This window comes from Gobius niger, assembly GCF_951799975.1.
Source record: "Gobius niger genome assembly, chromosome: 16".
Lineage (NCBI taxonomy): Eukaryota > Metazoa > Chordata > Actinopteri > Gobiiformes > Gobiidae > Gobius > Gobius niger.
In genome coordinates, this window is record NC_136867.1 from 17121024 (window position 1) to 17135350 (window position 14327).

Consider the following 14327-nt stretch of genomic DNA (forward strand, 5'->3'; position numbering starts at 1 on the left):
TCAAGGGTTTTGCCCTTAAATAAAAACAATGACAACCAAATAACAGAGTCAGATAACTCTGTGGAGAGTCCCACCTGCAGAGCCTCAGAGCGTTTCTGGGTCATGGCCCCGAGACCGTCCCACTGGTCACAGATCTTCTGACAGCGCGCGTTCACACTCGGAGAGTCGTAGTAGTCCAACTCACTTTAGCAAAGCGTACAACAGAGAAATGCTCAATGATACAAAACTATAGAAATAAATCTGGGCTTGACATTAACACTTGCCATTATTATAAACAGACAAATCGATACATGAATAAATTGAGACATAAAAGACACTCTGTGCAATGGAGGGTCACAGTTTTATCTTTCTGTGAAGCACTTTGGTCCTCCTGGTGTTGCTGTAAAGTGCTATATAAATAAACTTTGATTGATTGATTGACAGTTTGTGGAATCCACTAGTTTTGATTCCAGATCAGGCACAAACAAATTTAATCAGAAATGTACAACTTACAACAAAACTTGACAAATAACCAGACATTGGCTCATAATTCCTGAAACGTTTTGAAAAATACTTTGTCATAACGCATGTGTTTTATTCCCACTTGTAACATTGTTTGCCTACAGGAGTTTAGTTTAATTGCTGGCATTAGCACAGATGAAACCCGAATCAATAAAACAACGGAAAACAGAAGCTAAAAATAGAGGAGTAATTGAGCGATGCTTTTACTCCATCTGTATCAGCGTGTCCTAAATGCGGATCCACCAAAACATGCAGTTCATTTGCACGGCCCTGTGATTTACGACGGGACAAACATAGTGTGTGCACTGACAGTAAATAGCAACTGTCTTTTTGGCTTCACATAATCTTGGTAAAAATTCTATGTCTAGCGTTGTGTTATCGTGCTGAACTATTACTACTAATACTACTATATCCCTTACTTGAGCTCCTGTGCGATGGCTGCGATCTGCTCCACCCGGTCCTGATGCGCTGCCAGGTCGCTCTCGAACGCCTCGTGCTTCTTCAACAGTGCTTTAATCTCAGACAGAGACGCTGTTTCATAGTCCTTCTTCTCCAGCATCTCCTCCTTACCTGTAGGGGAAGACCAGTAAGAAAAGTGACATTATGTTTAATAGTTGTTTGGCCAGAGAGTAAGTATAAAGCAATGGCCTTGATCAAAAAGGAAGATCATTTTTCTCCATTTAGGGCTCATAATAATACCTTCAGTCCATGCTTCGTGGATGGCAGCCTTTTGTCTGAACTTCTCTGCCAGATGATCGAGCCTCTCCAATCTGCGGATCTCGTTTAGAAGCCACTCCTCGTAGCCCTTCTCTGCGCCCTCCAGATTGCCCCAGGCGTTATTGATATCCTAAAGACGGAGAATTACACCACTTCAGACGTGGTTCAGACTGGCAGGAATGAATGCTTAAACACGCCAGAAACACGCTGCTCCGGGGCCCTGCGTGTTTAAAGATGGGGCGTATCCATGGCAACAGGATTAAACTGGACAGAGGTGATTGTCCTTGAACTGAATGGGATTTTTAAAATTCAGATATGAATCAATTGGATGCTGTGTGCGACGATGCGGTCGTGGTTCTTTGTCCTTGGAAGAGGCGAATTTCACCAAGTGTTTGAAGCTATTTGAATATTAAGGGATGCCGTTTTGGATGGAGAAACAAAACGGTAAAAATAACAGGAAAGAGCATGTGTTCTACACAAATTGGCCCGCAAAAACATCTTGAAACCTACTGAATATACAAGTATGGTTTCAGAATGTGGATGATGGAGAATCATTACTTTATCATTTACTTCTTATCATTAGCTTTTAAAATGAATTGGAAAAAAAGGCTTTTGCACTGATCTTAAAAAAGTACAATCCAGCACCTCAATAGCCCAGCTGTTAAGCACATGTACTCTGGACCCTCTCCCAGCCTTAGCACAGCGGATTTGAGTCCTGGCTCTGACAGTTTGCTGACTGTCTCTCTTCACCCTGTGCTGTCCTGTCTCACAACAGGCTAAAAATCTGTGTCATCACCTTTCATCAAGGTTGCTCTTTTATTGTCATTATACAATTGCATGTCCACACTCATATCTGCTGCCACCACTCAATGCACCTGCACATCTGTACACACTCACGCTGTTGTTCTATGTCCAATTGTTCAATCAATCAATCAATCAATCAAAACTTTATTTATAAAGCGCTTTTCATACAAGGTTGTAACACAAAGTGCTTTACAGATTAAAAGCAGTTCCCGCCCACCCAACCATCCACTCTTCCAAACAGACAACACTGCTCTCCCCACCCCCCTACCCATAGCCACACACACACACGCAGGCACACACGCACACACACACGATGAGATAATGGACGTAGTGCTGAGTCTGGGTACAGATGAACCAGGTAAGGAAATGCCATCAGAGGAGCCGTCTGCACCGGGAGCGGTACATCAGCCACAGCCACAGGGCACCACCACCGGACACCCAGCGGAGGTGCAGCAGAAACACCACACCTCCACCTGGGCACCCAGAGGACAGTGCCCACACAGCCCAGCCAACCACCGCTCCCGGGGCAGAGGGCTCCCTCCCTCCCCCTGTTGTTGTAAAGTTAATCTTCTAACGCATGCACGGTTAGATATTCAATCAAGTTATGTTTCTTGTTGCACAATCGACCAAAAAAAAAATCCTAGTTGTGAACCTGTTCATAACCATGGCACTAGAAACAATTCTGATTCTGTACAACGAAACTGCGTAGATCAGATCAGATGTTGGGTTAGTCCTGAGCCGCTGTGACTTTAGCGGCGCCACTGTGGGCTAACCTGACTAACATATTTTAGTGATGGGGAAACCGGAGTACCTGGAGGAAACTTACACAGACACGGGGAGAACATGCAAACTCCACACATAAAGGCCCCGGCCGGGGATTGAACCTGGGACCTTCTAGCTGTAAGGCAAGAGTGCTAAACACTCGGGCACCGTGCTGTCCCACTGTCCTGAAGCCCCAACAAGGACAGGATGTTAGCTTCAGTCTTCAGCCTGATCTGCAGATGGACTTCCATCAGCCCCTGGCAAATCTACAGCCAGTCTGTCCATGGACACCTTGAGTGATTCTTCCTGAACTTTATCATTTCCCCCACTGGGTTTTTTTGTTTGTTTTTTGTTTAGTTTAGCTTCAGAGACAATCATCCATCTGCTGCTTCCCTGTTCGCTGTAAGACATTTTCTATTTATTGTTTCACATCTGTCTAGTTCTTTTATTTGATCAAATTAGCATGTTTTGCGAAGCCGTTTTATGCTATTATTAAGCTATACTAAAATGAACTAAATGTAATCAAGAACCTCTGCGCACCGTTTTTCACCCTTACTATAAACATTCATAAATCTAAATAACAAAGCGTGACTTACGGACACCATCTTGCCCTCGGACGGCATGAAGGCGGGCCGGTTGCTCAGCCTCAGTTTGGTCTGCAGCGTGTTGAAGTTGATCTCCAGTTGGCACTTCTCCTGGACCTTGGGGGGCTTGTGGAGCCGCCTGTAGTCCCTGAAGTCCTCCAGTTTCTGCTGCATGGCCTGCATGGTGTTCTCGGGCAGCCTGTTCTCCAGCCACGGGATGGTTCTGCGGATCCACTCCAACAGCTACAGCGGATTGTGTTTTTTGTGTTTGTGCAGCGAGGGGTGAGGGTCAGGAGGAAGCAATCAGGGTAAAAGGCGAGAGGAGAGACAGAGGAGGGCGCATGCAAATGATGGGGAAATTAATGTCGGAGCAAGATGTGATGGAAATGTGTCGGCAAAAGAAAAAAAAGACAAGGATAATTGATAAGTGACTTATCTTATGACAGAAATATTTATATATGAAGACTTTGCTGTTCATCAGAAATGTTAAGGAAACTATTGATAAATAAGAAAACTGATTGTTCTAAGAATTATATCAGTCCCGCCAACTTCAAAACCAGCACTGGTTCCAGAATACATTTTTTTCCCATCAATTTGTTCCTTAGGCCTTTCAAAAATATATTAAGAGTTTAAAACACCTCGGCAATGCGGCAACTTCTTAACATAAAACAAACATTTTAGTTCCAAAAATAGATATCTGAAACTACGTATATAAATCCGAAAGCAAGTATTTTGAAGTTGTTTATACTTTCATATAAAATAATAGAGCTATGGTCGGGAGTTGGCACATAACGGATGAACCTTGTGCCGATAAACTCTTAACATTTGAATTTAAAAGATATAGGGAAAAAATATGTGATTGGCTTTCGAGGTCAGTGGGACTTGATCTCTATAGAGCCAAATTGTTAAGAAAAAATAATTGTCTACAAGGTGTAAACAATGAGATCCTTCCCTTGTTACGTGAACGCATCTGTTCATCCTAAGTAACATAAACTGATCTGTTAGCATATCTTCCTCATACTTGGCCTTTGAAACCCTTGACTACAGCCTACACCCTCATGAGCACTCGGGACGGTAGTGTCGGGGGGCGAGGGTCTTTATAAACAGAGGAGGGGGTAGAGTGAGTGTGGGACAGAGGCGGTGCGGGGCAGTATTCTGGACAACAGGGTGGTGCTCACATCACTGGCCAGTCGCTCATAGTCCTCCATGAGCTGCTCGTTCTCCTGGTTCACCGCCAGGACTTTGCAGATCCTGTTGGCTGCTGTCTCCGCCTGCGGCACATCCACAAAAAATACAAAAAAAAACGTAAGAAACAGGGCTATTTTTAGACTGTAGCCGTGAGTCATCCGCAAGGAGATATTAGGGAGCTATTTGTGATTTATTTCACTTAACGGCAGACTATGGAGTTTGCAGCCCACGCAAAACACAATAACCTCCTTAAGCCTGTGGTTCTCAAACTGTTGGTGATGTTTTAAAGCAGCTTTAGTTCAAATTAATAGATTTTTTTCCTCAGGCTTGCACAGTTGCATTTCTATATTCGTAGCAGACGTAGCTTTAGCAAGAGAACCACGGTTTTGTTTTGGAGAGAAGAGTCATATCAGTATTCAGAGCTCTCTCTCTATTTGTCAATTTATAGCAACAGCGACAGTGTGTTTCCTAGACACACAGCAATCACTGCGCGGAGAGCTGCTATGGTAAATAAACAAATTTAATTAAAGCGCAGCCCTGCCAAGGCCAAATCACAGAACTGGCAATGCATGACAGTAGGATACAAGTGCAGAATATTAAAGGATAGCGCTCAGCATGTAGTAAAATAGACAGAGAGATAAGCAGCATGGGAGAGACCTCAGGAAAAAAGGCAGCAACTGGAAGAAGAAGAAGGTTATGGTTCATTTATACACAAATCAGGACTGTGAGAAAAAGTGGAATACAATGATTTAGTGGGATTTCATGTTATTGAACAAATGTGTACAGGATTTTACAGATCGCTTGGTTTCATTGGATGAGCTGGAGAGCAAAAACACTACATCTACCCATGTTAAAAGCAAATTTTGTTTCATTACAGGGTTTTTGCAGGTATTTGATAATGATCTCTGAACACAGCTTTATCACTATCTTGCACTTTGGTGGTTAGATTAAATGACTGCAAACTGATTTAAAAAAAAAGTTTTTATGTGGGAAAAAAAGTTGATATTTGTGTGTATTTGACCTTGTAGTAACTCAGTGGCCATATGAGTGGTCAGCATGGCACCTTTACTTTCGATCACAGTGGTCTCTACAGCGCTCCAGGATCAATTGTTTTGAAGCTTTTCTGGTGAGAGGGTCCGTCAGCAGTGAAAACTGTCCAAACAATTGATTCTGGAGCATCATAGGGACCACTGTGATGGAAAGTAAAGGCACCATGCTGACTCATACAGCCGCTGGGACACTACAAGGTAAAATACACACAAATATCAACTTTTTTTCCCACATAAAAAGTTGCATAATGCACCTTTAATTTGTGTAGCTTTGAACCTAACAAAAATGTCAGACTCCTGTCGCCTCTGGAGTCGTCCACATGCAGCCACAAAAATACACTTTTTCCTCCCGCAAACTCTCAGGGCCAGACAACATGACCAACTGAACTCTTAAATTGTCTATGAATGAAGCCATAGACTTGGTTTATCAACATATTAAGGCCATAGACGTGGCTTTGTTTTGGGGTATTTCCCAGCAAGCTCCTGAACTGACCTCGAGAGGAAAAAATGCTTTTACCACCTTCGCCAAAAAGAGGTCGCGATCTCCGTTCAACTATGTGCCCCTTCTTTTGTAAGAATAATATAAAATCTGTGACTTAATCGCTTTGTATTTCATTAGGTCATAAACTCTTGAATAATATATCATTATAAACTTGAGCATTTCCCTCATTATCGGTTTATTTGTCCAAAACAGAGCTGTAAAAATATAGTTTGTGACCAATTAGATTTTATTATATTGTAGAATGCGGTTGCGCTTTGTTACATAATGTCCCCCAAAAGCCTAATCTTGGAAATACAACAGACCTCAAATTGATAGCTACGAATAAAAACAATTGCAGCACTACTGTCTGAGTTGTGAATAGACAGTATATATATATATATGTCACTGCAACAAAAATGGCAACAATCTATCGGGTCTCAAGATAGAAAGTGAAAAGCACGTGGGAGGATAGTAGAACTTGCTGTAAACAGCTTAGAAGTGTCAAGCTGACCTAATGTTTGTGCAGTAGATCCAATACTTACACATCTCTGGGCCAACTTACTGTAACCCTCTCCTAAAAGTCTGCAAATGCTAAATCATTGCTTGTCCTTTATTAAATTAATTGTGTGAAAACTTACACAGTGTAGGTTTAACTTCATCTTCTCACATAGTAAAGAGTAACAATGAGGATGTGAGTCTTGTGTTGAATCCCTAAAAGCTGCAGGTGTTTATGGGATCGCTGTCTCCCAGGGGAAAACATGCTGTAGGAGAGGTGCTACACAGAGAGGCACCAACTGTTCTCCCACAACTTATATTTATAAACACTGTCTCTGCCAAATCCATAAAACTAAGTGTGTGCTACTTTTCAGGACTTATCTTGGCACTTCCTAATACCGCAATGAAGTCAAATTTAAAGGCTGGGTCTACACTTTGTTGAGCAATGCTTGATCTTAGTTGCAATTGTATCCTCTCTGTAAAAGTGGATTAAGCATCTTATCTCAGTGGCAAGTTTTGTTAAATTACGTAATGCGTTTTTCTAAAGGGTGGCTCCATTTGATAAAAACACTCCTTATGCGTTCTTTCAAAGCATTGCATCTATTTGACCTTTCTCCCTGCCCAAAACAAAGAATTAGGATTTGACGCTCAGACGTTACCATTGAGCAACCTATTCTGAGCATAAATTTACAACTCATGAAAAAAAAGTCACAATTAGAACTGCATAATTTGAGAAAATAAACAATACTTTGAACTCTATAATAGGGCATATAGTGCAATAATATTATGGTGATATTATACCAAACAATTTCAACAAAGTACATTTTATAAAAAGTAAACAAAATGAGCATGAGCATAATAAAAACGTGACAATCTCTTATATTATCCTGGAACTTGATTGTCAGTGTTTGCAGTGAAGAAATGATGACGACTGGTGTCTGATTTAGTTGGTATTGTGCATATTTTTGTATTGGGTAACTTTCGTTCTCACCTTCTGTTTGCCTGAGAAAGCGTGGTAGTAACACGACACATAGGTCATGACAGCCTTCTCATCGGGCCTCAACGTGCTAACGATATCTGCACAAGAGAAGAGCGACAGGAGCAGAGAGAGGAGAGAGAAACCCAGAGGTAAAAGAGTGCAAGAAACAACAGGACCAGCAGGGGGAGCAGTCACAAGTGAGGCAGCACTGAGCACAAGGCACCTCCAGTCCGTCACAACCAGAAAGGAACGACTTTACCTTACTATAAATCTGTTTAACTTTGATATCGCAACACAATAATAACATGGTGATAGGATGGAGATTATTCCTAGTTATTATGCTAACACTTTCTACACTTTCTCCTCTTTACATGGTAATTACAATGTTATTACACATTTAGGGTTTCTGTAAAGAGCAGGAAACATGGTTGAAATTTTCTTGGTAAAAAAAAGTGTATTATTCCGTTCACACTTAACAATAACTACACCTTATTTAGACTTAATAAATGATGCATTAACACTTAATTCATCATCAACAATTAATTTGTTAAAATGTAATAACTACTACAGCTAATGCCTAACTCATAATGAATAGTTCTTCACACACTTTACTTTCATTGTTAAGTAGTTATTAAGCGTTAATTAAGTGGTAACTCATCATTTATTAAAGCTAAATAAAGTGTAGTTATTATAAAGTGTTAGCATAATAACTAGGAATAATGTTATCTCCATCCTATTACCATGTTATTATATTTTAACAAATGAATTGTTGATGATGAATTGAGTGTTATTGCATCATTTATTAAGGCTAAATAAGGTGTAGTGACAATGGAACAATACTATTTTTTTTTACCAAGAAAATGCCAACCATGTTTCCTGCTCTTTACATGGTAATAACAATGTTATTACACGTTTAGGGTTTCTTGATATTTCCACCCTATTACCATGTTCATACTGTGCTGTAAAGTATAGTGCAACCCATATCTGAGTAAAGGCAAAGCAGAGGTGCCCAATATCCGGCCTGGGGGCCAAATGCAGCCCTTGGACTACTTTGTGGTGGCCCTCAGGCTACCTGTTGACTTGGCACACATCTCCAGAGATAGTACTTTTTACTTCAACTTGAATAATTCCACACAATCAAAATCTCAAAAACTGACATTTCATTGTGAGACAGAGCCGGCATTAAGGTTCCAGGGTGGTTTAAACCTCTCTTAAATGCACCCGCATGAATGTTTCACCGCACTGACCACTGATCTTTGGCCCTACATGCTGTATTCACTTCGATATGCAACCCTCGATTAAAAAAGGTTTGGACATCCCTGGTCTAAAGCTTTGGAAATTCAAACACAAGTCAATAAAATTATTGTCATCTTCCAAGATTTGCTTTCATCTAAGAGGTATCTGAATTGTTATAGGAGTTATAGGGAATATTTTATCTGAACTTTCTCTCTCAAGTCTCTTTAATTGGTACTTGAACTCGGAAAGCCTTTCCACAAAATATTTGCTTCAACACACACGTGGTTATTCACTTGGACTTGATACTTTTGCCGTTTATTTAACCTGTATCTAAACATGAACTAATCACACTTATTACTCAAAGGCGGCTCCAGCTGCCTGCCCACTCTTCTCTTCCAACTTGTAAACAATCATTTTTTTCGGTATTTTTAAAACACAGCTGCCTCTTACATAAGACTTCACTCTGTCTGTCTTCGGGCCCGGTGTGGTGCATGCTGGGAGGTGCATGTCAAAGTTAATGTCCTTTGTCCAATTATCAAAGTCAATCTGGACGGTAAGCACACACACTCCCCCGCAGCAGCACAAAGCACCCGTCTGTTACAATGAAACGCTCAACTTTGAAGTGCCACTTTTCATTGTAAACTGTCAATGGTAGATGGTGTAGCAACAAGTTAGCAGAGGTGGCTACTATACTGAGCACAAACCACTTATTTCATCATTAGTTTAATTGTGTGGAGGGCTGGTTCTGGTAGATTAATCAACACACTCCCAGTGGATATCATGCCAATGGTGATTGTTATTACAGCTTTGCCTGCCTACATTCCCACAAATATCTATTTTGGTTCAGACTGGTAAATGCTCTTGTGCTCACTGCCTTGCAAAACCTTCCCGTCATGCATTTGGTGAACCATGCTGAAAACACAGTGACTCCTGGAGGAGAGAAGAGGACCATTAGGAGGAAGAACAAGGGAAGGAAGTGAGGGAAGGAAGGATGTAGGGAAGGAAGGAAGTAGCTCAGCCTCCTTTGATACCTTCTGTGCCCCAGAGAAGGCGTGGTAGAAGCTAGACACGTAGGTCATGATGGCTTTCTCGTCCGGACGAGCTGTGCCTACAATGTCTGTGGACGGGACAGAGGGAGTAGAGGAGGGGAGGGGTGTGGGTGGGGGGGGTTTGAGTGGTTAAATAAAGCTTATGTCAATGAACAAACAGGAAGAAACGCCATGGGAATTGCTTCAAATAAAACAATTGCATGGAATGGAAAAACAAACATCGTCATTAATAATGAGTTCAAGATGACATAAAACTGCTGGCACCGAGCGGCTACTGTACATTATGACCAAAAACAGGAAGTGACTAACACAAATTATCAGTAAATTGTTGAAGCATGTAAGTGGTTGGGATATATTAGCATGTTTTCATACATTTCCGCTATGATTAATACCTACCACAAGCATTACCCCATCAACCTAAGTAATAACTAGAAAAACATGAACACCTATAATATCCAAGGTTTTATGCACTAATATCATTGCGGACACAAATGAAAAGTCACACAGAGATGCATTAGAGAGATGCATTTGGAAGCCACTTTGAACAGGAAACTTTGCTCATTTATCCTCGAGTTTACCTTCTGCGTCCAACATTTTGGGGATGTCCAGGTATTTCTCTGCAACATCAAAGGCTGTGTTCAAGTTGGTCATAGGATCGTCCTGCAAAAGGTAGAAAACAAGTAAAGGTCATCAAAATGTCTCTTTGGAAGATCAGAATGAGATCAGAAAGCAGCCTATGAAATATGTTAGTTGTTGTCCCTGTATTGCAATAATAAGCAGCAATTGGTTATGAATAAGACGCTTTGTCAGTTAATTCTCAGCCTTTAAAACACTCAAATCAGCTTGTCAGAAACTCCAGACTTCAGCATTTGTGTGTTTGATAAATGTTTGATATTATCTCAGCAGGAGGCAACAGACTGCTGACTATAACTGCGAGGAACAGTGTGTTGTTATTTCCATGAATAAACGATGCATTATGAGGTCCAACATAACACACCAAAGACAAGTGCAGTGGTTCAGTGGAGCGTCCGTCCACAGATCCAAATATCACTGGTATGTACGAATGTGGAGTTTAAGGTGCACAATGTATGAAATCCGCTTTCTAAATAATGATGATGATGATAATGATTGATTTATTGGTGAGTGAGTGGTGCGGTTCGGAGGAGCTGATGGCTGACCACCTTGCTTTCGTCGACCCAGTGGTGACATATGGAAAGCGAATAATGACAGCAGTGATGTGCTTTGAGAAACTTGTCAAGCTTGTTGCACACAATTGGAAAACCATTCTAACTGATAATTGTAAATGTAGTACAGATTTGCGTACAAGTAGCTACTATAAAATAAGTGCAATAGGCTGAGTGAGATGTACAAAATACAGTATATGCACAAGTGATAATTCGCTCTTTTGGTACTTGATCTTTTACACAACAGACCTTGCGTAATTTTCCGTAGTCGATGAGTTCAGGACGGTGTCGGTGAATGAGCGCACAGAAGCCCAAACCATCTTTCCAACTGAGAGAGAAGAAAAAAACAGTGTGAGACAATAATGTCCAAAGACTTCTTGTAGTTGGATGGTGTAATCTTATTATACATATAAGGGCACAGGTTGCTATACTGTAATTATATGCAATCTACTCATGTTCTTTAATGCCATTACTATATACAAAGCAAAAATAAGGACAAAGACCAAGTGCCATGTTTTGTCTGTGCATCACCGAGACTGTTTATTCTGTGGAGAGTGGGTGGACAACTTATTGCAGCAATTTATGGAGATGGCCTACTTAAAAGAATTACAAACTATAAACCTAGAAGCATCTCTCGTCTGCACAGCTACAGCAGTGATTTGGAGGGGAAGACGCACTCGAACACAGAGACCCACATAAATCACATCAAAGCTGCAGCGGGACCGGGATCAGTGGCCCTCTCCTTTGACAGTGTCCCGGGGTGACCTCACCTGCTGAACCTCCAGTGGCCTTCAGCTTTCATCAGACCAAAGAGCAGCGCAGCAGGCCAGCTTCAATAATTTACTATGTCCAGCACGGCTCATAGCAGAAGCAACACCGATTGCACTAGAAGTGTTAGAAAGCATGTTCCCACCGTGTATGTCAGAAGAAAATGAGTAGCTGTTCATGGACGTATATCCCAGTGACATAAGTGGCCCGTATTAAAGCCTGTGTGAAAGCAGCACCTGGCTTTGACTCTGGGCTCTTAGACAAGTCAAACAGCGAGAGTTTTCCACTACCCTGTTAAACACCTCTGACATAATAGCAGCAATTGTCACACTTTTACTCACTCTTCACCGTGTCTCCGGTATGTGACCTTTGGTGTTATGATGTCTTAAAGCCGTACCTGATGTGAAAGTTCTGGATGTTGACGTTTTTGTACGGCGCTGTTTTCCTCTGGCACCACAACAGGAGACCCTCTTTGGCCGACGTCTCTGCAACAGGACAGGGCAGAAATTGAGTGAGGATTTGAAAAGGAGATCATAGAGTCAACTAAAGGCTTTTGCTTCGCATTGGTTCATAAAAACATTCTTTATTATACTATTTAGTATTTCTCATTTGTTATTAAGAAATTCTACACTTTCCCCACTTCATGAAACACTGTCCCAGACGTACACAGACTCTCACAGAATACATGTATTCAAGCTGACGTTGCAGGTATTTTTTGCTTCATTGTAAACAGTAATCAAACTTGGGAAACACAAGATTAGATGGACGTGCAGCTCCAGTGAGGCTCTTTGATCTACTCTCTCTTAATCTCAGTTTAGTGTCGGATTAAGCACCAGGTAAAGTGCTCTGCTTGCTTTCTGAAGTTGGACCAATGCGATGCTAACGCTAACGGTGCTAAAATCAATCTCTAAGCTTCATCTAAGCCCGGTTTTATCAACATTAATGGCTCCTGACACTTCAATTGGATTACACTTAAAGTACATTAGACACATTAACCGAGAAGATGAGCGTAACCTATACATTTCCATCTGTATAGGCAAAGCCCCATTCTTATTCAAATCAATGGAGATTATCACCAGTCTACAGAATGTACAGTTTCCTAAAGCGTGCAATGCTGTGGTAAAAAGGTCGCCGCGCTCAAAAAGGGGGTTTTCAATTGCAAATCGCGCTCTTTTAGAGAGACAGACGTGTGTGCAAAGAGGAGAAAGTACCTTCCACAGAAATGTCTTGAATGGCGAAGCGCAGGATGATGGTCCAGATCATTCCCAGGGTCATCTTTGCATTACCGTCTACAATCTCTGCAAAAGGATAAAGACAAAAACAGGTATAATCAATAAAATGCAAAGCAAACAATATCTGGTTGCAAAGAAAGTTTGTGTTGTACGTATGGCATAGTCTATTATGTTTGTTTTTACTTTGATGTAGTAGTAGAATAGAAAAAAAAGCTTAAAGCAGAACTAAGTAAGTCATGCCCCTAGAGGCCACAAGCACCACTGCAGGTGTCGTAGCATGTTGCGTTTTTTTACTCATTAATTGTCCGTGAGAGTAAAAACTCTGCTGACAGAAAAGACAAAGGGAGAGAGGGATATTGTACATCCAATTACACAATGGAGATATTTTTTTTCACCCAAACTTGGCTGTAAACTCTATTTAAGTGGCGCTAGCCCGCAGTTAGCTTTGCCCGTTAGCCTGTTAGCTTCTTTGCTGTGTATTGGTAACTCAGACACGGTGCAGGGAAAGTTGCAATTGTTGTTTTCTGGAAAGAGACACCAGGGGGAGATGAAAGACCCCTCAATCATCATTAACATTGACGAAAAGGATTTATAAAGGTAAACAAGTTACATAGTACTGCTTTAAACCTGGAACAAAGAAAATATTGTTTTGCACAAAATCAATCTCAGCTCAAAACTATTCATCCAGTAGCATCAATACAAGAGAAATGTCATTTGAAGACAAAAGGAAAATCCCCAGGGAAACCCCACCAACAGTTGACAGCACTGAGGATTTATCTACGCTGATATCACAAAGCCTCGCACTTACACACTAAGAATACATTGCAAGACTATTTTAAAGTCACTATTAAAGCCCCAATTTGATTTTGCTGAAGCTAAATAAGAGTTCCATGTGTGTCTTTATTAGAAGTAGTTTTTTCAAGTGTGAACTACTGCAAAAGGGCAGAGGAACTCTCTGGACAAAAGGCTCAGACAGAACCAACCATCGACTCTTGGGTTCATCCCTTTTGGATAATTTATCAACTCTCCAAAGTACCCACATACGTTTTTGGAAGAAAGCAGGAAAGAAGCCACATTGGGAAGAAAGTTGGCAAATATTTAAGGCATTACATACATAGTTCCAAAATAATAAGGATGTAATACATATTTTCCATCCATGTCTTTTATGACATTTTCAAGAAGTTCGTAAAATGCCTTTGAGTCATACAATGTGAGAAATGAGGAAATGCCTTTGAGCAATAAAAAGCAACCACAATAATTTAAAAAAAGCATACATAATGTTTCTGATGCCGTTTTTA

At 41.0% G+C, this 14327-nt stretch overlaps 1 protein-coding gene across 4 annotated transcripts in view; it reads right to left on the reverse strand.

Moving 5' to 3' along the window:
* Window positions 1-14327, reverse strand: part of actn1 (actinin, alpha 1) — a 56481-nt gene that overhangs the window by 7848 nt on the left and 34306 nt on the right. For 3 of the 4 annotated variants that reach the window (XM_079573637.1, XM_079573636.1, XM_079573634.1), the window contains exons 4-13: window positions 13009-13095; window positions 12195-12282; window positions 11279-11357; window positions 10424-10505; window positions 9828-9913; window positions 4547-4639; window positions 3381-3611; window positions 1201-1348; window positions 921-1071; window positions 75-183 (exon numbers count right to left, since the gene is read on the reverse strand). In XM_079573637.1, coding sequence (XP_079429763.1) covers window positions 75-183; window positions 921-1071; window positions 1201-1348; window positions 3381-3611; window positions 4547-4639; window positions 9828-9913; window positions 10424-10505; window positions 11279-11357; window positions 12195-12282; window positions 13009-13095 — 1154 coding nt within the window. Of the gene's footprint in view, window positions 1-74; window positions 184-920; window positions 1072-1200; window positions 1349-3380; window positions 3612-4546; window positions 4640-7572; window positions 7659-9827; window positions 9914-10423; window positions 10506-11278; window positions 11358-12194; window positions 12283-13008; window positions 13096-14327 lie in introns of all 4 variants that reach the window. The other variant, XM_079573635.1, reaches the window with a different exon arrangement.